General features: G+C 46.3%; 1 protein-coding gene and 1 non-coding gene across 6 annotated transcripts in view; both read left to right on the top strand.

The window, feature by feature from the left end:
* Positions 1-25,104, top strand: part of ACSL1 (acyl-CoA synthetase long chain family member 1) — a 65,802-nt gene that overhangs the window by 711 nt on the left and 39,987 nt on the right. For 3 of the 5 annotated variants that reach the window (XM_068970806.1, XM_068970805.1, XM_068970809.1), the window contains exon 2: positions 21,141-21,367. In XM_068970806.1, coding sequence (XP_068826907.1) covers positions 21,170-21,367 — 198 coding nt within the window. In that variant the 5' untranslated portion in view covers positions 21,141-21,169. Of the gene's footprint in view, positions 1-19,401; positions 19,423-19,725; positions 19,745-21,140; positions 21,368-25,104 lie in introns of those variants that run through there. The other 2 variants (XM_068970807.1, XM_068970808.1) reach the window with 2 other exon arrangements.
* On the top strand, positions 16,212-16,283 carry TRNAC-ACA (transfer RNA cysteine (anticodon ACA)). Its single transcript has one exon. It is a non-coding gene; the product is annotated as a tRNA-Cys (tRNA).

Raw genomic sequence — 25,104 nt, forward strand, 5'->3', positions numbered from 1 at the left:
TTTGTGTGGCGGCGGGGACCGCCCAGCGGGAAGCCGGACCCGGAGCTGCAGATTCGGGGCGATGATCGCCGCGGGGCCGTGTCGATGCTCTCTGGGTCGCGGCCTCCCTCTTGCCCCTCCGAGGCGGGTTGGGGGCATGCTCGGATCGTGCTTGGAAGCATCAGAGCCTCCGCGTGAAGGGTGGTCCCTGCGCGCCCGCGGGAGGGTCAAAGGCAGCATCCGAAGCCGGTGGCCACATGTGGAAATTCTCGCGGTGCCTGCAGAGGAGTGCCACAGCTGCTGTACATGGCCGTGATGGAGTCTTTTTAAAGAGCCTGGCATGTTTTGAAATTAGGAAGTAAAAATCATGATATCTATCTCCTTGCCGCCTAGACGGAGCGTGGTGGTAGGTGACTTGAATGAACACGTGGACGAGAACACAGAGACAGATGCTCCTCTTAATCGGTGTGTTAGGCTAGAATTTGCAAACCCCTTCCCCACCCTACCCACTTTCAAGGTTATGGAGCTTAATTAATACCGTTATAATAGTGCCCTTGCCTTTGAAAGTTCTAACATTTAAGCTTCTTGTTGGTGCAGGTGTATGTAAAGTGCCCCAACTTAATATCCGTTTATTTTTTACCTTTGCTTAGCATGAGAGAAACTGGTTAATTTCATAGTTTCTGACAAATTTCAGCTGTGATTATTATCTCCTAAACAATTAATTGCTTAACACTTACAAACTAAAAGCTAGTGGGTACCTCTGGCTTGATTCAGCTTTTTCAGACTGAGGTGGCAGGTTGAATTGGCTTAAAACTTAAGATTTGAGTTGATTGTCTGGTTGGATGGGCTTGAGAAGGTGGGACCTTTAAAGTAACCTTCCCTTCCCATCAGTGTGGAGCCAAGTCCTGGGAAATGTTCATTCTTGTTCTTATTCAACTGGGAGAATCCCTTCTCAGGCTGAAACTTGACTCCTCATGTGGGAACAGGTGCATTAGACTAAAGTCTTTCAGAAACTAAAATTCTGTGACTGAAAAAAGCAAACCCTGAAGAGTAACCCACTTCATATCTCCCTCTCTCACTTCAGATAGACACATCATAGACCATGTGTTATAGACCTGTTTTCTGCATTTGCTGTAAATGGAACAGACTTTTAAAATCACCCTTCTCTCACAGTTATTAGCATGTTGACCTATTTCCTTCCTGTCTCTGTTAAGCATAGTTTGGCAGTATTTTTTATTATTGTGGGCAACCTGACTAAAAAGAATCTCTGGGCTTTTAAATTTGGGGCATTTAAGAGAATGATACTTGTGACAAATGCAGGTAAAGAAAGGTCTCTATTTATATCATACAGGTTGAGTTCTCATAACTATCACAGCTTTTGGTTGAGCTTTGGTATAGCCGACTGTGTACCCGCATGCCACAGTGTCCTCCTTGATGTCCAGGGCAGGCTGCATCTTTGGTTTTGATGTAGCTATCTTGTGGAAGTTTGGAGGAGGGGGTGGGGAAAGATTATGTTGTTTTGTCTTTACAGCTGGGGATTTCTCCTCTCTCCCTTCAAGTTTCACTTTTCTGAAAAAGAGCATGACTGTAGGAATAAGTAGTCATTTCTAGACGTGATGTTCAGTAACCTTGAAGGGACAGAATAACTTTGTTTCTGAATTTTTTGTGCAAATTTGCCACCTATGTCCTATGTTCTTTTGTGTTTACTCTCATAACCTAATGCTGTCAATGGTGACAGAATTAATCATGCTTTGTGAACAGATTTGTTTGGATGATGCAATGGTTTAGGCTCCTGTGTTCGAAAATACAAAGGAATATCCCTTAAGGCAGCTCAGAGCTGTAGGTACTCGAAGTCCCCTTCAAGCTCTGCTTTCTGACAGGCCACGGCCAGTAAGGAGAGAGATCAGAGGTGCCAGTTTTTGTTGAAGGTTAGCTGTTCAACTTGGTGTTCAGACAAACACATTAGAGTCACTTCGCTTTGACACTCATTCCTGGAGATCAAGTCTCAGTGAACAGAGCTAATCTGAAGCTGCCAGCGGTTGAGTTTGAGTTTCAATGTTCTAGTCCTAACAGGAGCTTTGGGGAACTTTTAAACAAATACATAGCTGGACTTGATGAACTAGAACGTGGAGGCAGGCTCACCAGTGCTTGTGTGCCCAGCTCCATGTCATTTCCTCTCCCATTGGTCACCTAAAATGCTAAATGCGAACTCTTTAAGAATTCCTAATTTGTGAAGCTTGAGATGATACATAATTTGTACCACAGAGACAGGAGAAACTGGTCACTTAATCTGTGTCATCTTCATCTGTCTGCTTTTTCACACACTAACATTTAGAAGTTCTTCACCGTGAGCTCCCCTGATAGCTCAGTTGGTAAAGAATCTGCCTGCTAATGCAAGAGACCCTGGTTTGATTCCTGGGTCGGGAGGATCCCCTGGAGAAGGGAAAAGCTACCCACGCCAGTATTCTGGCCTGGGTCGCAAAGAGTCGGATACAACTGAGTGACTTTGACTTTTCACTTTCACTGTGTTGGAGAGGACACAGTTATTAGTGGTCACTTTTATAGAATCAAGAGGGGAGGGTGAAATAGGAAGGATCCTTCCCAGAAATTTGGCCAGCTTGGAGGGATGGCACATTCTTTGGCCAAAAACTTAGCTGGAGGTGAGGACTCTGCTCCCCTGTGCTTTCTTCTGCCAAAGAATACATTCAGTTGGAGGCCAGTTCTGTCCCATGTCTAAGGTTTCAGGACTGGTGGCTCCATGTAGTTGTCTAGTTGTAAATAAAAATTTGAAAGCTGTCGAATAGCTAACTCAAAAACCATTTGCCTCAGAAAAGCTATATGAGTAAAATTGTGTATTTATATAAATACAGTATATAATTATGTGGTGTATAATTTATACAGCATATCCATTTAATATTATAATAGAAATCTATACTTGTTATGGAAAATTGAGAACCATAAAAAATAAATCTAGGAGTTCCCTGGTGGCTTAGTGGTTTAGGATTCTGTGCTCTCACTGCTGTGGCCTGGGTTCAGTCCCTGGTTGAAGAACTAGATCCTACAGGCTGCTTTTGCTTTTGCATTGAAGATAATATTTTTGCTCATTTGACTTTAATGACCTAAGGTATACTGTGGACACTTTCTCCACGTTGTTACATACTCTTGAAAAAAATGAGTTTTGAAGATGACTGTCTTACATAGTTTATGCAATGTGTCATAAATTATTTACCTTTCCCCTATTATTGGACATTTAGAAAAGTTTACTAAATATCTTATATATTTCAGTATGTCTTTTTTTTCTTTAAGTTAGGGAATATTCTGCTTTAAAGGGGCTTCCCTGGTGGCTCAGATGGTGAAGAATCTGCCTGCTAATGCAAGAGACCCAGGTTTGATCCCTGGGTTGGGACGATCCCCTGGAGAAGGGAAAGGCTACCCACTCCAGTATTCTGGCCTGGAGAATCCCAAGGACAGAGGAGCCACAGTCCATGGGGTTGCAAAGAGTTGGTCATGACCGAGCAACTAACACTTTCACTTTCACTGCTTTAAAACTGTTGAAACATGATTTGGAAATTATTTTTTATTACTGGACGGTTTTAATGAACCATGGGTTCATGTGTTTTAGTCAAAAACTGTTGAAATAAGGATTCATGCTTTGGAAAGATAAGTGGAAAGAAGTTAGGGCACCACAGGGGGAAGTGTGGGCTGCCTTTTAGACCATTTCCTCATTTGGGAGGGACTTCTGATAAATGTATTATCTGTCCATTGGCACACTTACTTGGCTACTATAGAAATTGGCACTTTCCCCACAGGTTCGTTGTGGGGAAAATGTCCATATACATAAGGCCAAAATGCCCTGGGTACTATTTTTTCTTTTGTTAACCAGAGTAAATAGAAAGTTGCTACAGGAGCTCCTTTCCTGCCAGGCTCGGCTGTCAACTAGGAAGCAGGGCAGTGTTAGCTGAGCGAATAGGATGAAGGGTGATACAGCCAACAGTACCAGGCGCTGCTCTGGGCGCTTCAGAGCTGTTAACCCAGTTCATCGTCCCAGCTACCCTGTAAAGCAGTCCTACATATATCCATATCTGATGAAAGGTAAAAAGGAAGAGACACAGATAAAGTCTCTCAGACCAGGGTTGAAACCTCAGCAGTCCGGTTTCAGAGCCAGAGCGCCTACTGGCTCGGCTCTTCTTCTCGAACTTGAAGGGATCTGAGTCTAAGGGGGCGCCCTGGAAAGTTCCAGGTTATCCAGCTGGTGGCAAGACTGAGGACAGAGCTGGTTCTTCCCTGGCCTTGCTCCTTTGCTGTCCCCTGTCCTGTTCACACGTTGTCTTCACCATCAGCAGGCTGACACGGAGACAGATTTTGATTCCGTTCCTTTTGGCCAGTGATAAGATCACCTGCTACACAGCTGTGACTTTTTTAGAGAATTAGAGAGCAAAAGGCTTTGCCTGCCCTAGAAGTTGCTCCTGTTCTAGATTGTGCTGGAAACCTTTAAATATCTTGCAGGGTTTGAAGGCACAGAGATATTGTCTACCAGTTGTGGCCTCCTTTCCCCCAAGACAATTTTAGGCAGAACCCCAGTATATGAAATAAATAAAAGCAGGGCTGCCATGGTTGAAGGAGGGCAGGGTGGGAGCCCCAGGTCACATAAACTGGAGATACAGTTGCTTCCTGGCCTTGGAGACACTCCAGCACCCCCCTGGCTCAGGGACCCTAACTCACTCATCACCTGACATAGTACCTGGTGCCCAGGGGCGGAGTGACTTCCCAAGGTTGCATAAACTGTGTTCCCCTCAGAGCGTGACGCATGGTGGAGTTTGTTCCTGGGCCCTGTGCCTGTTGGAGGAATGGCTGGACCTTGGTGTCATCCTTGACCTGCGCCCTGAGACCCAGCCAGTCGGCATTTTCCGTTATTCTGTACCATGCTGCCCAGCACACGTGCATTTCCTCCTTTTCTTGTCCAGGTCGCCACCCTCATCCACAGTCTGTCACCTCTAGTTTAGAAAACAAGGGTACTTAGTTAAAAAAAAAAAATGATGGTGACACTTCCTAACACAGAGTTCTGATCAAATCCCTCCTCTGCCCAGAAGCCTCCCAGGGTCCCTCTGGAAGGCCCCAAGTCTTTGGGTAGCTTGGCTCTTTGGGGCTTCTGGAATCCAGTTCAAACCTACTGTCTCCCGTGAGTCTGCCAAACAGCCACATGCTGGGACTTTTGGAAAGAGACTCTGGTGGCACAGGGTTGAACCAAGGCCTCTGCACCCATGACTACTCTGTACGTGAGCACTGTCTGCCACCTGACCCACCTTCCTGTGTCCCGGGTGAGCCTCCCTGGCATGACCCCCCACCCCCCGGCTGCAGTGATATCCTGGTCCCTGCCTCCTTGCTCATGCCCCTGCTTTTCAGAGGCCCTTTTCCTGGAGTGACCCTCACCATCCTCAGACTCCATATCACTCACTGGAACCCTCAGCCGACAAGAGCTGGTGGTTAAAATGTTGAGACACTCGCATTCTGGTTAGAAAAGAGCTGCTACTCTGAGCACCCACCCCTCATTCAGAAACCAAAGGGTTAATGCCGGGCCGGCGGAGGCTCTCCTGAACCCTGTTCTGGTGGTTGGCCTACTTCTGTTCCAGTTGTTTGATGCCTAGGTGCACTGGTTCTTCAGTTTCTGAGTGGCAAGCACCCCACCCCTCCCACCCTTCCTTTGCCTCTTCGTATGTGCTTAGCTTAGTCCCCCCAGATAGGCCCCCAGCCACATACTCAGCTCTGCATTTAGCAGACCTGGTCACTGTCATTTCTGTGTCTTCAGCAGCATTTAACACAGGACCTGACTGCTTGTAAGTACTTAATAATCATCTGATGACTGACGGAGGCCAGTCATCCATTCAGATGGACAATTATCCCATAAATGCTGTCACTGATAAGAATGTACATTCCATTGTTCAAGGTTTGTATATTATAATCCCTGCAAGGCTCAGATCTTATAGCTGACATCAAGCCATTGAAAATCCCCAGACCAAAGCCTGTGCTTTCCCGGGGTTGAACTTGGCAAGCCAGAGGGCGTCTGAGGTCTCTCCGGGGGTAGTTTGTTATATTTGAGCAACAGGTGGCTATGGGCTTCACAGGAAGAAGATCAATGTCAAGTTCTAGACAATGTTACGTAACTGTACTGTAGCCTTCATTTACCTGGTATTCCTACCAAAAATCCTACCTTGTTTCTGTGTGGATGGTGAAATTGTCAGATAGCTGTTTGTTCCTCCTCTAAGACAGTTAGCCACGCTGTGCCTCAAGCAAGCCTTGGAGGTGCCCCAGATGGAGCAGGGACCTTGCTGTCAGGCAGTCCAGCCAACCACCTCACGGGGGAGGGACCTGCAGTCAGAGGGTACGCCAGGCAGCTTGAGCAGCCTAGATGCCAGAGATGGTGCTAGGCTGTTTTCCCTCCTGACATGAGTCAGCGACCAGTGCCTCAGACTTCAGGGCCTCTTGGGAGGGCACGTAGGGACTCCAGCTATGGCGTCTGAGACAGACCACCTCTGATGAGCCAGCCCCTTTGCCTGCCAGGGGCCTTGCCTGGGACACTTGGCCTCTGCACTGACCTGGGTGCCCATGACCGTCACTGTCCTGCCCTCCCCAACATTCTTCTTTCCATCACGGGGCCTTGCAGGGTATTTTTGTCTCCCTCCTGGATGGCAAGTCCATGGGCAGCCTGGGCGGGCACCGTTAGCCCACGTCCTGGGTGTGGCGGGCTTCTTTCTGCAGGTGCTCCAGTGAACAGTTGCATTTATTGCCGCCCATAATCGGGAACTGACCGAGACTCTTGGCAGGCAGGTGACACAGAGGAGGAACACTGGTCTCCAAGATCGGGGGCACTGCCCACCCTCCGTTGTGGGGTAGACCATCTATTAGGGTGCAGGTGGATGTGTTACAGCTTACGTAGATGTTTATTTTTTAGCTTTCTTTTCAAATACATAATTTTGTTCATAACATCCAGAAAATATTTGCATATAGTTTATAAGTGCATCTACACATTAGGGGTATATTTATGTATGCTTTTTGATGCATTATCAAAAGTTTCAAGAGCCAGAAAAGTAACTCCTTCTCTGCCAGCAGTGTGGCAAGATCCTTCCAAGTGCCATTTTTAAAATGAGAGAATTTGTTAGTGAAGGGAGACTAGACAGTGCTTTGTGACACTGGGTTGTGATTCATGTCAAATTGGTCTCTGACTTTAGGAGAGCCGGGTTAAGTCTGGAAGATGTTTTGCCTTTGGACCCAAGACGTGGCAGGGTAGAAAGAAGTGTCCTTAGAGACAAGGATTTCATTTTATTCACTCCCGTGCCCCCTGCATCTGTGCTAAGTTGCTTCAGTAGTGTCCGACTCTGTGTGATCCCATGGACTTTAGCCCGCTGGGCTCCCCTGTTCATGGGGATTCTCCAGGCCAGAATACTGGAGTGGGTTTCCAGGCCCTCCTCCAGGGGATCTTCCTGACCCAGGGATGGAGACATCTCTTCCGTCTCCTGCATTGGCAGGCTGGTTCTTTCCCACTGCTGCTGCTGCTAAGTCACTTTAGTCGTGTCCGACTCTGTGCGACCCCATAGACGGCAGCCCACCAGGCTCCTCCGTCCCTGGGATTCTCCAGGCAAGAACACTGGAGTGGGTTGCCATTTCCTTCTCCAATGCATGCATGCATTCTAAGTGGCTTCAGTCGTGTCCAACTCTGTGCGACCCTATGGACAGCAGCCCTCCAGGCTCCTCTGGCCACAGGATTCTCTAGGCAAGAACACTGGAGTGAGTTGCCATTTCCTTCTCCTCTAGCTCCCTAAATATTCTCGGTGTCTATATATGTACTTCTTTTTTGCATGTCAATTAAATATGCTGGATTGGCCACTTCAAATCAATGTTTGTGTTGGCTTTCTTTGTTTAAACCTTTGGTTAGTGGCAGGTGGCTGTGTATGTGCCAGTCTTAATCTTCTTAGAACCAAGTCCCCGAAGCTGTAGAATCATAGAGCTAAAATGGGCCTCAGAAGTGTCACCTGAATGATAGGATGTTTGGGATTTGCTTTTGTTTTTTAAGAAACAGATATAGAATGAAACAACACTGACAAGGTGTCGATCGTTATTGAAACCGAAGCTGGGATTATTATGGGTATATGGTGGCTTCTTGTACTACCCTATATACTTTTGAACAGATTTGGAAGTTTTCATAATAAGAATGTAAAGAAAGCATAAGCGGGAAATAGAGACCCAAAACTAGCACTTGCTCGTTCCAAGGAGGCCAGATTGGACAATCTCTTTTTTTTTTTTTTTTCCCCTTCCTTCTTTTAAACACTGGGGCATTATTCTATAACTCTCTGCAACTGGTTGGATTTGTTTTGTCTTTAGCTTCCCCAGGGCTAATCACCTTTTCTTATAGTTACCTGAACTCTGGGTGTAGCCCTAGCTGCCAAGGGCTCCCTCATCTCTCCACCCACAATGAGCCAAATCCTCTTTAACCTTTTCTCATGTCTTTGCCACTCCAGCACCACGGAGGGCATCCCCGGGGCTGAAATCTCTCAACATTCAAAAGTGGATTTCTTCCAAGCCTGAGAGTAGCTGGCCTTGCTCTGTCTCTGGGTCAAAGTCTTACTTTTATTCAGTTTTCCACTCACTCCTGCTCTGTTAGCCATTTTTTGGGTTTATCCATCCCTGTGAAACCCTGCTCTATTTTGAGAGGTGTGAGTAACTCTACCCAACCATGTGTCCCCTTAGCCTTCTTCTCCAGGTCACTGCTATTTGATCCCCACGACCTCTGGGGGCAGCAAGGACTGGGCTGCTTCCTATGTGGCTCTTGCAGCTAGCCGATGCCCAGCCTGCGGCCTGCCCAGGGTGCTCTCCTGGGAGAGAGGAGTGTCCGGGCCTCTGGCATATGTCACCAACGTCTTTAACCCGCCCGCCACCCTGGTGAATCCCAGCACAGGTAGGGCCTCCGTGTTTGCTCACCCCTGCCTGCCTTTGCCTGTTCCTATCTGGCTCCTGGCTCACTGGACTGACCTCCCTTTGCGTTCTAGCCCATACACAGTGCTTTCCTGCCTGTCTGGCTCCTGGAGCCAGGGCCCTGGATAGTTTGGTTCACTCCCGCAGATGCATTAACTCTTAAAGGTTAGGACAGACGGTGAGAGCTTAGACATGTCTTTTCTGGGAGGGGCTTTCACCCCATCTGTAATTCTGTGGGAAGGGCAGTTTACCACCTGGGACCCTTTCTGGAGCAGGTGAGAAAAGCATAAATACAGGAGGAAAGGAACTGACCTGAACTAGTTATAGCTTCTTTATCTTGAAAAATTAAAAAAAAACACACACACGGAAAAGTACAAAGAATAATGAAACCATAAAGCAGACCCCCTGTAGAACTGATGGTGTTTAACAATGGGCTGTTTCCTTTAGAAGTTTTCTTTATATACATCCCGCTGTCACCCAGAGTTTCTGGGTGGGTGGGATCCTGTTATTTGGTACTGAATGCCGGGACTGTGTGGCCAGCTTGGGCCTCTTCTAGCATCGTCTCGGAGATGCGGTGTGGTATGTTGGTGACAGAAGGGATGAATCTTCCTTTGTTCCCCCATTCTCCCTGCCGCCCCACCCCCCGCCACCCCAGCCCACCCTGGCAGCAGGGGGCATCGGCTCAGGGTTTTGCAGCTCATGGGCACGGCCAGTCCCTGGACAGAGAGCTCTGTGCACGTGGGTCTCACGTTCTTTCCTGGTTCTCTTCTGCCTCCTCTCGTAGCTGCTACTGGAAGTTACATACTAGCTTTGGACAGAGCATCTGAGGGGACCCCAGGACTTTGGTCCCTTCTCTGTGTGCAGTTCCTCGAACAAATGGACCTCCTCCTCGCAGTCCTGACGCCTTCAGAGGAGGGCCCCTGCCAGCTGGGTCCAGCCCTGGCCGTTGTGGAAGGACTTTGGTCCTGTTTCCTGTTTAATTGTTGTCCCCTTCTCTTGGGAGCCTCCTGCCTCGGGGTTTACTTTGTGGTTTCTTGCTGGCCAGGGAAGCGGAGAGGCTTTTCTTCCCGGAGGAATTTTCCTTCTTCTGCAGCTGTGATCATAACAGGCTCTCCTTGAATTACCTGACTGCCCCAGACCACGGTGTCATGGTCTGTGACGTGCGGACCCACAGACGTAATGAGAGCCCTCCTGTGCGCAGATCAGCTGACACACGCCTGTCAGACCCGCTCGTGAGCGGGGAGCTTGGCCCGCAGGAGCCTCTTCTGCCGTGGTTCTTGCAGAAGCCTTGGGTCAGCCTAACAGCCTGCCGGTCTCCAGCTGCTGAAGCAGAGCTGACTGGCCGCAGGGCTGCGCTGTCCAAGGCTGTCCCTTGTCTGACTCGTATCAGGAAACGGCCCGTGCCCCTACCTGACACGCATCCAGATACTGCCTCACGGTCGTGAATCGCTGTTTAAAGACCGGGGGAAACATCTTGCTTCTCATAGGCATTTTGTTTTGAATGGGAACATTTCCTCTTAGATCCATGCTGCCCTGGCTCCTACCCGGAGGCTCTGAGGTGACCTGGATATCTTCACTGGACAGGGCCTGACTGTAATTACCACTTTCCCAAGTGTGTACCTGACAGGTCTCTGTCTGGGTGTTGAAGAGAGGACGGAGGAGAGCTGTGTGCCTGGTGGTGTTTTCTCTCTGGGGAATGCTGAGCAGGTAGGTCCTGCTGTGAACATTCCTTATGTCCCAGATGGCCACTCTGGGCGTTTCTGAGGGCTCCTCATGCCAGTCGCTGGGTGGCTTCTCTGGTTTGGAAGATTTGCTTTTCTGTCAGGGAAAACACACTTTCAGAAATTGGTGGCCAGCCCTGGGGTCAGGCTCTGGACTCAGACTTTCCTCTGGCATTGGCTGTTCTACTTAAGAGAGGCCTTTCTGCTCTCGCCTTCCTCATGGGCAGCCTTGATTCGTTTTACACTAACGTGCAAAGCGAAAGAATTCCACAAAAACATCTACTTGTGCTTCATTGACTATCCCAAAGTCTTTGACAATGTGGATCACAACAAACTGTGGAAAATTCTTAAAAGAGATGGAAATACCAAACCACCTGACCTACCTCCCGAGAAACCTGTATGCAGGTCATGAAGCAACAGTTAGAACCAGGCATGGAACAACAGACTGGTTCCTAATAGGGAAAGGAGTACCTCAAGACTGTATGTTGTCACTCTGCTTATTTAACTTCTATACAGAGTACATCATGAGAAATGCTGGGCTAGGTGAAGCACAAGCTAGAATCAAGATTGCTGGGAGAAATGTCAATAACCTCAGATAACACAGGTGACGCCACCCTTATGACAGAAAGCGAAGAGGAACTAAAGGGCCTCTTGATGAAGGTGAAAGAGGAGGGTGAAAAATCTGGCTTAAAACTCAGCATTCAAAAAATGAAGATCCTGGCATCTGGTCCCATCACTTCATGGCAAATAGATGGGGAAACACTGACAGATTTTATTTTCTTGGGCTCCAGAATCACTGCAGATGGTGACTGCAACCATGAAATTAAAAGACGCTTGGTCCTTGGAAGAAAAGCTATGACAAACCTAGTCAGCATATTAAAAAGCAGAGACATTACTTTGCTGACAAAGGTCCGTCTAGTCAGAACTATGGTTTTTCCAGTAGCCGTGTATGGATGTGAGAGTTGGACCATAAAGATAGCTGAGTGCCAAAGAATTGATGCTTTTGAACTGTGTTGTTGGAGAAGACTCTTGAGAGTCCCTTGGACTGCAAGGAGATCAAACCAGTTAATCCTAAAGGAAATCAACCCTGAATATTCATTGGAAGGACCGGTGCTGAAGCTGAACCTCCAATACTTTGGCCACCTGATTTGAAGAGCCAACTCACTGGAAAAGACCCTGATGCTGGGAAAGATTGAAGGCCGGAGGAGAAAGGGACAACCAAGAACAGGATGGTTGGATGGGATCGCTGACTCAATGGACATGAGTTTGAGCAAGCTATAGGAGGTGGTGGAGGACAGGGAGGCCTGGCGTGCTGTAGTCTATGGGGTTGCAAAAAGTCGGACACGACTGAGCGACTGAACAATGACAGCACAATCACACTATTGTGTGAATGGATGTCTAAATTTCTGCGAAGGAGAAGTGAAGATGGTTGCCTTAGATAACCGTGGGGTGATATCATGCATAAGTTTGAGTTGGGAAGGAGAATGTATTAAGGCCACGTATCAGAGGTGGGTTGCCCTCTTGTGTGTCTCTTTGCCTCCACATCCTCTGAAAGGTGCTGCTTCCTCCCAGGGCCCTCACTCACACAAGCAGCGTGGGTGCTGAGGGAGGAGGCTGAAGTTTGAAAATACCTTGAATACCCCCTTTCTCTTTGGAGAATCGCAGCTCTGTGTATATGATACATCTTCTGGGGCTTGCAGCAGAGAACCAGGCAGAGTCACAGAGTTGTTCGTGACTCAGGAAGTGTGTAGGAAGCACCTGTCCTAGACAGGGCATCGTGCGAGGGCCTCTCGAGACCCACCAGGACGGGGAGCATCTCCCCAAGGGGAGCCTACACCAGGTGCCGAGGACCACGCGAGGGCTGGAACTAAAGCATGCCTAGATTTCAGAGGAAGGACTCACTGCTGCTGACTGAGCGGGTTCTGTGAGAATTTTCTCAGGGAAGCAGCCTCTGGCCTATTTGGGTAGGAACTGGGCATCTTACAGCAGGGCCAGGGAGGAGAGGTATAGGGGAGGGGGACCATGGAGCCGGTGTGGAGGGGTTTTGAACCTTGGGTTTTGAGGTGCCAGAAGAGGAGGAACTCAGAGGAGGAATGGAAGTGATGAGCGGCAGGACCTGTGCCTCTGTGTTGGCCCCGAGGCCGGCAATCAGCAGGGGCGCCCAGAAGAGCACGCGGAAAGGACACTGTCTGTGAGGGGCCTGCAGACCCCTGCAGCCTTCTCTCCACTTCAGGGTTCTGCCATCATCCTCCGGGCTCAAAAACTCAGCCTTCCAATTCCTTCCCCCCCCTTTTTTTTCATTTATATCCACTTAGTTACTAAATCCTGGTCAGTATTTTTGTAAGTGATCAAGATTTTAAACAATTGCTGATAAAATATAATATATACCTTTTTAAACCACCATCAAGTATACAATTCAGAGGCATTAAGTATATTCCCAGTGTTGTATAACCATTACCACATTCTAGTTCCAGAATTTCTCATCATCTGAAACAGACACTGTACCTGTGGAGCATTTAACTCCCACCCACCCCACCCCAGGGTAGCCTCTATTTCTGTCTCTGTGAATTTGCCTATTTTCAGTCCCTTGTATAAGCAGGATCATAGACCATTTGTCCTTCTGTGTCTGACTTCTTTTACTTGGCATAGCATTTTCAGGGTTCGTTCACGTCTTGGCGTGTATCAGAATTTCCTCCTTCTGTTAAGGCTGAAGAGTATTCGACTGTGCTCAAGCCCCGTTTGTCCCTTCATACTGGGAGTCACACCCCAACTTTTTAAAGCCCCGTGTGTCCTGGCTGTTTACTGTCCTCTGTGTCGTGTCCCACCTTTGTCTGGCTTTGAATCTCACCGCGTACACTTGCCTCTCTAGGTGCAGCAGCCTTGCCCTTGGCCCGGGCTCTGGTTCTGTTCTTGTGTGGAGCTGGGCGGGGACTTGAATTTCCCTGCTCTGTCTTCTGATCTTTACATTGATGGTAATGACTCCGTGCAATGAGGACTGTTAGGAGCCTTAAGCATGCTTTCACGGGTAACTGCTCAGCACCGGCCTGACACAAGGCGCGTGCTTAGCTAACAGTGGCCTCACAGATAGTCGTAATCTCATGCTGATTTCCCTGAAGGTGTACCTTCCCTTCTGCTGTGTGACTCACCTCTGTCATTCGTTCCAGATTAACTTCCCCAAATCCTAGAGGTGAGGAGTCACTTCTCATCGTCCTGTTTCTGTCTGAAGTTGGACTACACTCACTTCTTGCCTCTGCCCGCAGTTCCCCCAGAGCCTGTGATCAAGTCTACCTTTTTTTTTTTTTTCTCTTACTTAAGCCACCTCATTATTCTCTATTTGGTATCTATACCATTGTTATGCAGTTTACTTCAAGCTTCATGAATGGGATTGCAAGATTTTGCAGTCTATACCCCCATGTGGATATTAAATCAGATCCCTGCCCCAAAGAAGGTGAGGTTTCCCCAAACTCTCTTTCAGTCCTCTTTTAGAGTCTTACTAAGGCTTTCCCATTTCGGAGTGCTCTCTTGGATGCTATTTTGAACAATGTCAGTTGTGGAGGGGGACACCCAATCTTGAAGCCAGCCCTGCCAATCCAAGTCTTCAGTCAGTCAGTTCAGTTGCTCAGTGGTATGACCCCATGGACAGCAGCAATCCAAGTTTTGGGTTCTTATAAAAGGCTAAGGCAAAGAAATTGAACACTGGCTAGGTAATTACTTCTGGGAGCTGGGCTTTACAAAGGCAAGTGTTGAATATTTTTGTAAAAAGCAGTGATGTGTGTGGTCTAGTTATATGAATATGGACCTGTAGGACAAATGTTTTTTTTAACTGTCCTAACATTATACGAATTGTATTCCTGTAACTTAGGAGAATTTTTGCAGTGGTAGCTGCAGATAGAACTTCAAGAAATGCTTCCATTTAACCAGCTTAAATGGAAGAGAAAACTGTGAAGATATGCTATAAGAAAACTTTAATCCTCAAAAAATAGCTTTGGTGTTTCCAGAGACCCTACTGGAAGAAGCACGTTCAAAGACTTTGAATTCATGAAATGTGAATAGGAAAACAACAGATATTTATAAAGTAATGTATACTGTTGGACTACTTAAAAATATGTGTAATAGAGAGACTCTTATAAGTAGACATTTGACCATTTCATCTAATCCCCCCAAAATATATCCGTTCCAGTTGGGCACGTTATATTTGGAATTTCTTTATTTGGGGGCATATGTGGTAGTGGTGGCCTGTGGCCAATCTGAATGAGTGAGGCCTGGCCCTAATCTTATGGGTTAAAAAAAAATCAGTCTAGCCCTATACTTGCCTGGGAAAGCTATGTGTCCCACTCTTGGACAACTTTAAGAAGGTGAGTAGAGAATGGTTGAGTATAGAATTATTCAACTTGCCTCAGCTATTTCATTAAATCAGCTTTCAAAACACAGAGCATCTCTGTTCCCTTTCTCCTTTTAAAATCTTTTTGGAAATTGACCTGGGGAGCCATTGGGAATCACTTTAGTGAAAATTCGGTGGGTTTAAGGTGTTCTTTGCTTCCTCGGGAGGGAAAGCCCCAAGGCAGCGGATGGGGATAAATTCCCGTGGAACTACTTGTTCTGTGTGCCCGGGGTCCTGCAGTGACCCAGGTGGTCCTTCTGTTGCTCATACTCAGGATGAGGAGATGGTCCAAAGGCAGTGACCATAGTCAGGAATTCCCGTGTGGGATGAGGTTGGGCCCGTGGACTTTGGCACCACTGTGGAGCTTCTGTAGCTCCTCTCTCTATGGAGAGCCCGACTGCTCATTTAGCTCCAGAGGGGATGGTTTAAGCAAATCTAGCTTTAGGTACTTTGCCAGCCAGGGTTAAGGAGCAAGAATCCAGTGGGTTTGGAAGGGCCCGTTGAAAGAACAGCACACGGCCTGGCCGCTGCTCTCTTGTTGCTCCCGAGGCCCAGCTCTGCCCAGCTAGTGCCGGACAAAGAGGGTGCTTTCAAGGCTCTGTAAATAGCCTATTGTGCAGGGGAGGAGGTGGAGCAAGGACAGGCAGTGTCTTGCCAGCTCGGCCTGCTGCTTTAAGGCGAGATGTCAGGACTTTCTCATTTGCTACTGCCGGGGCAAGGGTGCTATTTAGGTGATCTTGTTGGAGCGCTACATTCCTGGTGAAGTAGTCCATCAAACCGCTGTTACTCAACTGGATGAAAGCTTGAGGACCTTTAGAAGGAGAGAAACATCCAACTCACCCATTTTGGGGGTTTATAAATGACACAAAGAAAATAAAATGCTAATGTAAGTATCTATTTGCAGAATCACCAGAGCTGTGTGTGTGTGTGTGTGTGTGTCCTTAGAAAATGATGCTCTTGTGAGTCACACAGAAAGTGACCCTGAGCCACTCTTTTCCTGGTGCAAATAGAATGGTAAGAGGTGAACCTTTGTGTACAGTGGGTCTTGAACCCACATACTCTGAGGCTGAGGTGAAGCGGGGAGATGCTGGCAGCTCTGTAGGACACGGAGGGTAAGATGGATTTCAGACGCTGAGCTCTCCTATTAATAATACCGTGGCCTGTCCCTGGTGGCTCAGATGGTAAAGCGTCTGCCTACAATGCGGGAGACCCAGGTTCGATCCCTGGGTTGGGAAGATCTCCTGGAGAAGGAAATGGCAACCCACTCCAGTACTCTTGCCTGGAAAATCCCATGGATGGAGGAGCCTGGCCATAGGCTACAGTCCATGGGGTCGCAAAGAGTCGGACACGACTGAGCGACTTCACTTCACTTCACTTCACTTCTGTGTGTGCTGGAGGGATCTGTAGGGGCTGCCTACTGTTATGATTCCTAACCTGGGGGGTGGACTGCAGGGACCTTGTGAGCCCCAGGTGCACAGAAGAGTGTGCATGTCCCGAGTGGAGAGAGTCGGCTGCCCAGCAGAGAGTAAGAATGAATCCTGTCAAGGAAAAAGTGTTAATGTAGTTGGATTGGTGTCCACATCTTGGGAGATACCTTTGGGAATCCTTGGAAATGTCCAGCCTCAGTTTCCTCATCAGATTTTATATCATGATGTTTAGATAAGACACACAACGTGAAAACCTTTCCAAAACACAAAATTGATCCTGTGTCATTTATCTCTTTTTCCCATAGTTCAAGCAGCTGGATACTAGAACTTGTATTTTTCGGCAGTCATGCAGTTGGTTTTGATTCCCCTGCCTCCACATCTGTTTCCATCTATTTAAAGGCGTCCTTCACTCTGGTTCTTTGTGTTGAGCTCCTGCCAGGTTTTTGCCACCCTGGGGATGCTCCCTGTCATCCATAGTTTTAGACTCCAGCTCTATAGGAGAGTCAAAATACTCAACTGAGCGAGCTCACGTTCTGTAGCTGTGGGAGTCGCTTTAGAGAAGGAGAGGCAGGCTGTCACTAGTCCTGTGTTTTCAAGAAATACTGGCTGCTTAAGCCTTTAAGCCGATTGAATCATGTTCTTAGCAAGCAGTACCATGATTATATGGCTTGGCTATAAAAACTTCCTGAGATGATGATGTAGAAATTTGCTTTTGAAAAACATTAGGGAAACTCTTCCAACTAAAACACCATTAGAATAGTAATAAAATCTGGCTTTTATTTATTTTACTACCACTTGTTGACTAGTATGTGTGTCTTTTGATACTTATAGAAGACCTGATACAACTGTTTTAAAGCCTGGTGTTTGTGTTCACCTTGAGCATTTAAAGGCTATTGATACTTATAGAAGACCTGATACAACTGTTTTAAAGCCTGGTGTTTGTGTTCACCTTGAGCATTTAAAGGCTATTTTTTGTGGGCAATTTTCTTTGCATGTAGGTCTGCCTCCATTTCTAAATAGCCTAAGAGCCTTTTCCTTAAAAGTAGTTAATCAGAAGGGAAATGATTTATAATGCCCCCCTTTCACATTTAAGAGTTGTTCCTTATGTGGGCCTGTATGAGATATTGCCTTTGTTCTTCACTGTGTGGACTATAGTTTTCCCATGTACAGCGTTAGCCAGTTTGTTCAGCAAAGGTGATTTGCACCTTTTTACCTGGCTGCTGTCTAAGAAGTGTGAATTAAACTGATACTGAAGTTCCAATACTTTGGCCACCTGATGTGAAGAGCCAGCTCATTGGAAAAAGACCTGGATGCTGGGAAAGACTAGGGCAAGAAGAGAAGGGGGTGACAGAGGATGAGATGGTGGATGACATCACCAAGTCAATAGACATGAGTTTGAGCAAGCTCTGGGAGATGGTGAAGGACAGTGAAGCCTGGTGTGATGCAGTTCATGGGGTCGCAAAGAGGAGGACACGGTTAAGTGACTGAACAGCAACGATAAACTTGTTGTCGTCACCCAGTAAGGATGAGTTTAGCTGGATTTAACTCCTTAGCCTTACAGATTAGTACCTAATAAATGTTTTTGCAGGGATGCTACTGAATCAGCAATTTTCTGGTTTTTTTTTTTTTTTTTTGAGGTTTCTTTCCTAGACTTATTTCTAGAAATAGACATTTCTTTTTTAGTACAATGCTGGCTGCTTGTAGCTTGGCTATTACCAATGCTTAAGATAAATAAGTTAATCACTTGTTTATGACAGTGTTTGTTTATGGGGGGATGATTTAATATTCTCACACAGGGCTGTGAGTCTGTTGAACAACTCCTATAAATTCACATGATCTAGGTTTTATGAAAATGATTTCAGGGACTTTGGGGAGATAGGAGGGAAGGGCAGGGATGTGTGTAATAAACTTGAAGTGCCATGGGTGATAAAGACAGCCAGAATGATTGGAGGGAAAAGGAGGTATGCACGTTTTATGTATAATGTTTCTGTGCATCCGTGGAATTGCAGTACTGTTTACGAAATCTAACCGCTCGGGGCTACTAGGACCTGGACTCTCTCTGCCTATCCTTAAAGTCCCGGTGTCAACACCCTCTCCTCAGAGGGGTCTTCCCTGATCACTGGATCTTAACAGTACTAACACTTACCGCACCTGCAAACAGATAACTGCTTTTTTTAAGTTTGTATCTCCCTCACTTGAACTTGGGCAAACTCCGGGAGATGGTGAGGGACAGGGAAGCCTGGTGTGCTGCAGTCCATGGGATCACAAAGAGTCGGACACGACTTGGTGACTGAACAACAGCAATCTCCCCCAATAGCTGGTTCACCCATTGAGAGCCCTGACCAGGTCATGGGCACCGTCTTCCAGCCCTTAGCCTACACTAGATGCTTACATTTGGTGAATGGCTGGGGTAGGTCAGTTCGAGCTATGAATTCATCTAGAAGAAATCTGCTGTCAGTGTTTGGCTGACAATCAGTTCCTTTCTTGATCTGTCTCATGTCTGTTTGACATGACCACCCAGCATCTGATCATTCATTTCAGTGTTTTGTTTTGTTTTTTAAATATGCCCATTGTCTCTCTTGACCGGGGAGGCGAGCAGAAAGAAACCAGTGTCTGCCTTTGGAACTGGCACCAGCAGTGACACTAACCGATGCCTGTCCCTGCCCATGGGTGGAGCAGTGGGGTGACTGCTCCCAGCTGCTCATTGGCTCACCCTCCACCATCTGTTCTCCTGAGAAGTCACGTATGGATTTTGTCTGCTAGTTACCTTTAGCCCAGTGGGCAGCAGCGCAGGACTGGGCATGTGACGAATGCCCGGAGAGACCTTGGCAGGCTGTGCAGGCAACGGCTGAGCGCGTACACCCCCAGCCCCGCCCCCACCCCCGTGTCCTGGTCCCTTTCTGAGGTTGGTGTGTCACCCAGCAGTCAGCTGTCGGTGGCACAGATGGTGAGTGCTTTCTCTCCACAGTTGTGACCTGAAGAAATGCACTTAACCTGCTTCTTCTCTGTTGTCGTGTTAAAGCTGGAAATTGTCTGTGTCTGTGTATATGTGTGTGTGTTTTCTGTACGCCTGCACCGGGCTGTGGGACCACAAGGCTGGATGTGACATTGCCTTCTAGAAGTACTGATGATCAGGAAAAGTTCTTGGTATTCTGTGACTGTGAAGATATTTATACAATAATATAGATTTAAATTTGAAGAGGATTTCTGTATCTGAGGGGAAAAAACTATTTTCAGTCTTGGGACCTAGCTATTTAAAAGAACATATAGTAAGGAGCTCAAACATACTCTCTGAATTTATGATTTAAAGGTTACCACTTACCGCATTACGGGGGAGTTTTTTGAGAAAAGTCTTTTAGATAGTTTACTAGGATTTCCTACCATATGTATGCCAAACATACTTGAGAGTAGTTACTGATCAGTCATTTTTAATTAGAATTATTATTTGTTCTCTGTACTGCACATTAATTTTTTATATCATTATATATATAAATTGTCTATAATATTTAGTTAGAGGCTTTTCTGTATATGTGTGTGTGTGTGTGTGTGTGTGTGTGTTTGTATGGGCTGTTCATCTGATTTTCTTCTGTGTGTTTTGGCTTCTTAATTTTGCATGTAAACTCCTTGTAGATAAGTGTCAATTTTTAGCACCTGTGTCTCTTATTGTTCCTCATGCAGGAGAAATATAGAATATTAGTAGAGAAAATAATAATAATGCCCAGCTTAATTGAACACATTGTGGTGCCTTGCACCATTCTAAATTCTTTATGTGAACCATTTAGTCCTTATAAAAGCCCTACGAGATAGGTGCTATTTTTACTGATGAAAAGACTGAGGACAGGGGGGAGTGATTTGTCCCCAGTTATTCAGCGAGTGAACTGGGGAGGCAGGATTTGGCTCTAGAATCTGGGATCTTAAGTACTATTTGACACTTTCTTTCAAATACTATTCTGTAATCTCTCTAGATATTTGCTGAATGAATATCTCTAGATTAGTATTTAGCTATAGTATTTAGTATTTAGTATTAAATACCTTTTAGTATTTAGCTATAATAGCTTGAGGAATATAAAAGACACTGTTTTATCAGGATAACTGACTCCAGTTTCCCCTATATCTACGTGGCTACTTTTATGCTACAAAGAGTGTGGGGAAGGTGAGAGACAACCCACACACACCCCGAAACCCAGCGTGACCTGTTTCACCAGCTGGGGAGCTTGTGCTGCATTTTGTGAGAAGATGTGAAAACTGATGGCCCTCGGGTGGTTTGGGCGTGTGTCTGCCTCTCTGTCCTTCTCCCCATCTGCCTTGATAATGAGAGTTGAGTGTGTTTGATCAGGTGGAAGAGAACAGGGAGAGAATGTAAGACAAGAAAATGGTAACTCATGCCCCTTATGTTAACATTTTACAGCAAGAATTCTGAGTGGCTAAGTCTTTTGAATGTGGATAATGAGAACTTCACGCAAGCCGACAGAGTAAAATGAATTCCTAAAGTGCTTTTAGAAAAGTGAGATTTGCCAGCCAGGAGAAGACGGCCTGAGCTATCAGCACATGGCTCTAATTCCCCCGTTGATGAGCCAACCATCAAGTTGATGGTCATCGGCCTTGGGGAGTTTGTAACAGCATCCCTCCTCCCTGGAATGAACATGACCTTTTTCTCTCCCACAGATTGTGGCTTAGGACACTGCCAGCCCAGGATGATGCAAGCCCACGAGCTGTTCCGGTACTTTCGGCTGCCAGAGCTGGTTGACTTCCGGCAGTACGTGCGCACCCTTCCAACCAACACGCTCATGGGCTTCGGGGCGTTTGCCGCGCTCACCACCTTCTGGTACGCCACGCGGCCACGGGCCCTGAAGCCTCCATGCGACCTGGCCATGCAGTCAGTGGAGGTGCCGGTAAGTGGAACCTGGCCGCCCCCAGGTTTCCTGCCTCTCTCCCCAGTTTCTAGGCCCCATTACGGTGACATCCAGCAGGATCACAATCCCAAGCAAATATTTGTTCTCCAGGGCACTTTGCAAACTGAAATGTGCTCCCCAGACAGAACTTCAGCAGCAATGAGAGGAAGAGGTCAAAATATAGGGCAGAGGGATGCGTGTGGTGGTGCTGGTTAGGTGTCTGCCCACGTCACACAGAGCAGAGGCTCTGTGCAGTGTGCTTTGCCCAGAGGGCCCTGAGAGGGGAGAAGACAAGCACAGGGTCCCCTCCCTCAGCCAAGAAGAGGGTTGTCAGTCATTAGAGAAAGAAGGATTTCACCTGTGATTGTCTGATACCTGGAGAACATCATGCAGAGCTGGAAAGGGACTCGGGCATTTCTACTAATGATAGCATGAGGCCAGTCTAGGAGCCTTCAGGAATAATGGAGCCACAGAATTTAGGATGGGTGAGAAAAAACAAGGACATTCAAGAAGTCGAGTTCAGTACCGTGGTTGTCGTTTAACTTGGGCGGACGAAAGGTCATGCTCTCATTGTTGTAAAAATCTAGGCAGTGAGTGGTTTTCCATAATTAGGGCTTCCTAGGTGGGATGAGAGGGCAGTCTAAAGGTTCTTCCAGAAGGATTCTTTTCTCAGTGCGCCCGCTCTACCTTCCTCTCCTCGCACATCTCTTAAAAGGTCAGCAGCAAAGATGAAGCAGCCTGGCGTTTGCAGATGCTTTGACTGTTCACCTGCTCTCTGCTTTGACGTTTCCTGCTTTCCCCTCCCCAAGGCAGATTTCATTTTCAGGATTTATGACTTGCAAAAGAAGAACATTGTGAAAGACAGAATCACCTCATTTACTTTTAGCTATGTGGTGGAAGGTCACCCGCCCCACCCCCCAACCCAGGCTGATGGCCATGAAGGGGAGAGTGTGTCCTTCCAAATAAAGTTGTGCCCGATTAATACCTTTTTGTTATTTAAAGGGTTTCACTTCTTTGTTTAATTTCAGACCGTCTCTCGGATTCATTAATGTGAACTCCTAAAATATATAGAAGATATCAGTCTAATTCATGCCAAAATATAAAAATAGAATGAACTATTGTTGAGGCAAGCTGACTTTGTACTTCATTTCTAGTTAGAAGATGAACTTGGTATTTCACAACAAGATCCGATGCTATAAAGAGCAATATTGCATAAGAACCTGGAATGTCAGGTCCAGGAATCAAGGCAAATTGGAAGTGGTCAAACAAGAGATGGCAAGGGTGAACATCGACATTCTAGGAATCTTCGAACTAAAATGGACTGGAATGGGTGAATTTAACTCAGATGACCATTACATCTACTACTGTGGGCAGGAATCCCTCAGAAGAAATGGAGTAGCTATCATGGTCAACAAAAGAGTCCGAAATGCAGTACTTGGATGCAATCTCAAAAACGACAGAATGATCTCTGTTCGTCTCCAAGGCAAACCATTCAATATCACAGTTATCCAAATCTATGCCCCAACCAGTAACACTGAAGAAACTGAAGTTGAATGGTTTTATGAAGACCTACAAGATCTTTTAGAACTACCACCCAAAAAAGATGTCCTTTTCATTATAGGGGACTGGAATACAAAAGTAGGAAGTCGAGAAACACCTGGAGTAACAGGCAAATTTGGCCTTGGAATGTGGAATGAAGCAGGGCAAAGACTAATAGAGTTTTGCCAAGAAAATGCACTGGTCATAGCAAACACCCTCTTCCAACAACACAAGAGAAGACTCTACACATGGACATCACCAGATGGTCAACACTGAAATCAGATTGATTATATTCTTTGCAGCCAAAGATAGAGAAGCTCTATAGAGTCATCAAAAACAAGACCGGGAGCTGACTGTGGCTCAGATCATGAACTCCTTATTGCCAAATTCAGACTGAAATTGAAGAAAGTAGGGAAAACTGCTAGACCATTCAGGTATGACCTAAATCAAATCCCTTATGATTATACAGTGGAAGTGAGAAATAGATTTAAGGGTCTAGATCTGATAGATAGAGTGCCTGATGAACTATGGAATGAGGTTCGTGATTGTACAGGAGACAGGGATCAAGACCATCCTCATGGAAAAGAAATGCGAAAAAGCAAAATGGCTGTCTGGGGAGGCCTTACAAATAGCTGTGAAAAGAAGAGAGGCGAAAAGCAAAGGAGAAAAGGAAAGATATAAGCATCTGAATGGAGAGTTCCAAAGAATAGCAAGAAGAGATAAGAAAGCCTTCCTCAGAGATCAATGCAAAGAAATAGAGGAAAAGAACAGAATGGGAAAGACTAGAGATCTCTTCAAGAAAATTAGAGATACCAAGGGAACATTTCATGCAAAGATCGGCTCAATAAAGGACAGAAATGGTCTGGACCTAACAGAAGCAGAAGATATTAAGAAGAGGTGGCAAGAATACATGGAAGAACTGTACAAAAAAGATCTTCATGACCCAGATAATCATGATGATGTGATCACTAATCTAGAGCCAGACATCTTGGAATGTGAAGTCAAGTGGGCCTTAAAAAGCATCACTACGAACAAAGCTAGTGGAGGTGATGGAATTCCAGTTGAGCTGTTTCAAATCCTGAAAGATGATGCTGTGAAAGTGCTGCACTCAATATGCCAGCAAATTTGGAAAACTCAGCAGTGGCCACAGGACTGGAAAAGGTGAGTTTTCATTCCAATTCCAAAGAAAGGCAATGCCAAAGAATGCTCAAACTACCGTACAATTGCACTCATCTCACATGCTAGTAAATAGTAATGCTCAAAATTCTTGAAGCCAGGCTTCAGCAATACGTGAACCGTGAACTCCCTGATGTTCAAGCTGGTTTTAGAAAAGGCAGAGGAACCAGAGATCAAATTGCCAACATCCACTGGATCATCAAAAAAGCAAGAGAGTTCCAGAAAAACATCTATTTCTGCTTTATTGACTATGCCAAAGCCTTTGACTGTGTGGATCACAATAAATTGTGGAAAATTCTTCAAGAGATGGGAATACCAGACCACTTAACCTGCCTCTTGAGAAATCTGTATGCAGGTCAGGAAGCAACAGTTAGAACTGGACATGGAACAACAGACTGGTTCAAATAGGAAAAGGAGTACGTCAAGGCTGTATATTGTCACCCTGCTTATTTAACTTCTATGCAGAGTACATCATGAGAAACACTGGACTGGAAGAAACACAAGCTGGAATCAAGATTTCCGGGAGAAATATCAATAACCTCAGATATGCAGATGACACCACCCTTATGGCAGAAAGTGAAGACGAGCTAAAAAGCCTCTTGATGAAAGAGGAGAGTGAAAAAGTTGGCTTAAAGCTCAACATTCAGAAAATGAAGATCATGGCATCTGGTCCCATCACTTCATGGGAAATAGATGGGGAAACAGTGGAAACAGTGTCAGACTTTATTTTTGGGGGCTCCAAAATCACTGCAGATGGTGATTGCAGCCATGAAATTAAAAGATGCTTACTCCTTGGAAGAAAAGTTATGACCAACCTAGATAGTATATTCAAAAGCGGAGACATTACTTTGCCGACTAAGGTCCGTCTAGTCAAGGCTATGGTTTTTCCTGTGGTCATGTATGTATGTGAGAGTTGGACTGTAAAGAAGGCTGAGCACCGAAGAATTGTTGCTTTTGAACTGTGGTGTTGGAAGAGACTCTTGAGGGTCCCTTGGACTGCAAGGAGATCCAACCAGTCCATT

Source organism: Capricornis sumatraensis, chromosome 4, assembly GCF_032405125.1.
Source record: "Capricornis sumatraensis isolate serow.1 chromosome 4, serow.2, whole genome shotgun sequence".
Lineage (NCBI taxonomy): Eukaryota > Metazoa > Chordata > Mammalia > Artiodactyla > Bovidae > Capricornis > Capricornis sumatraensis.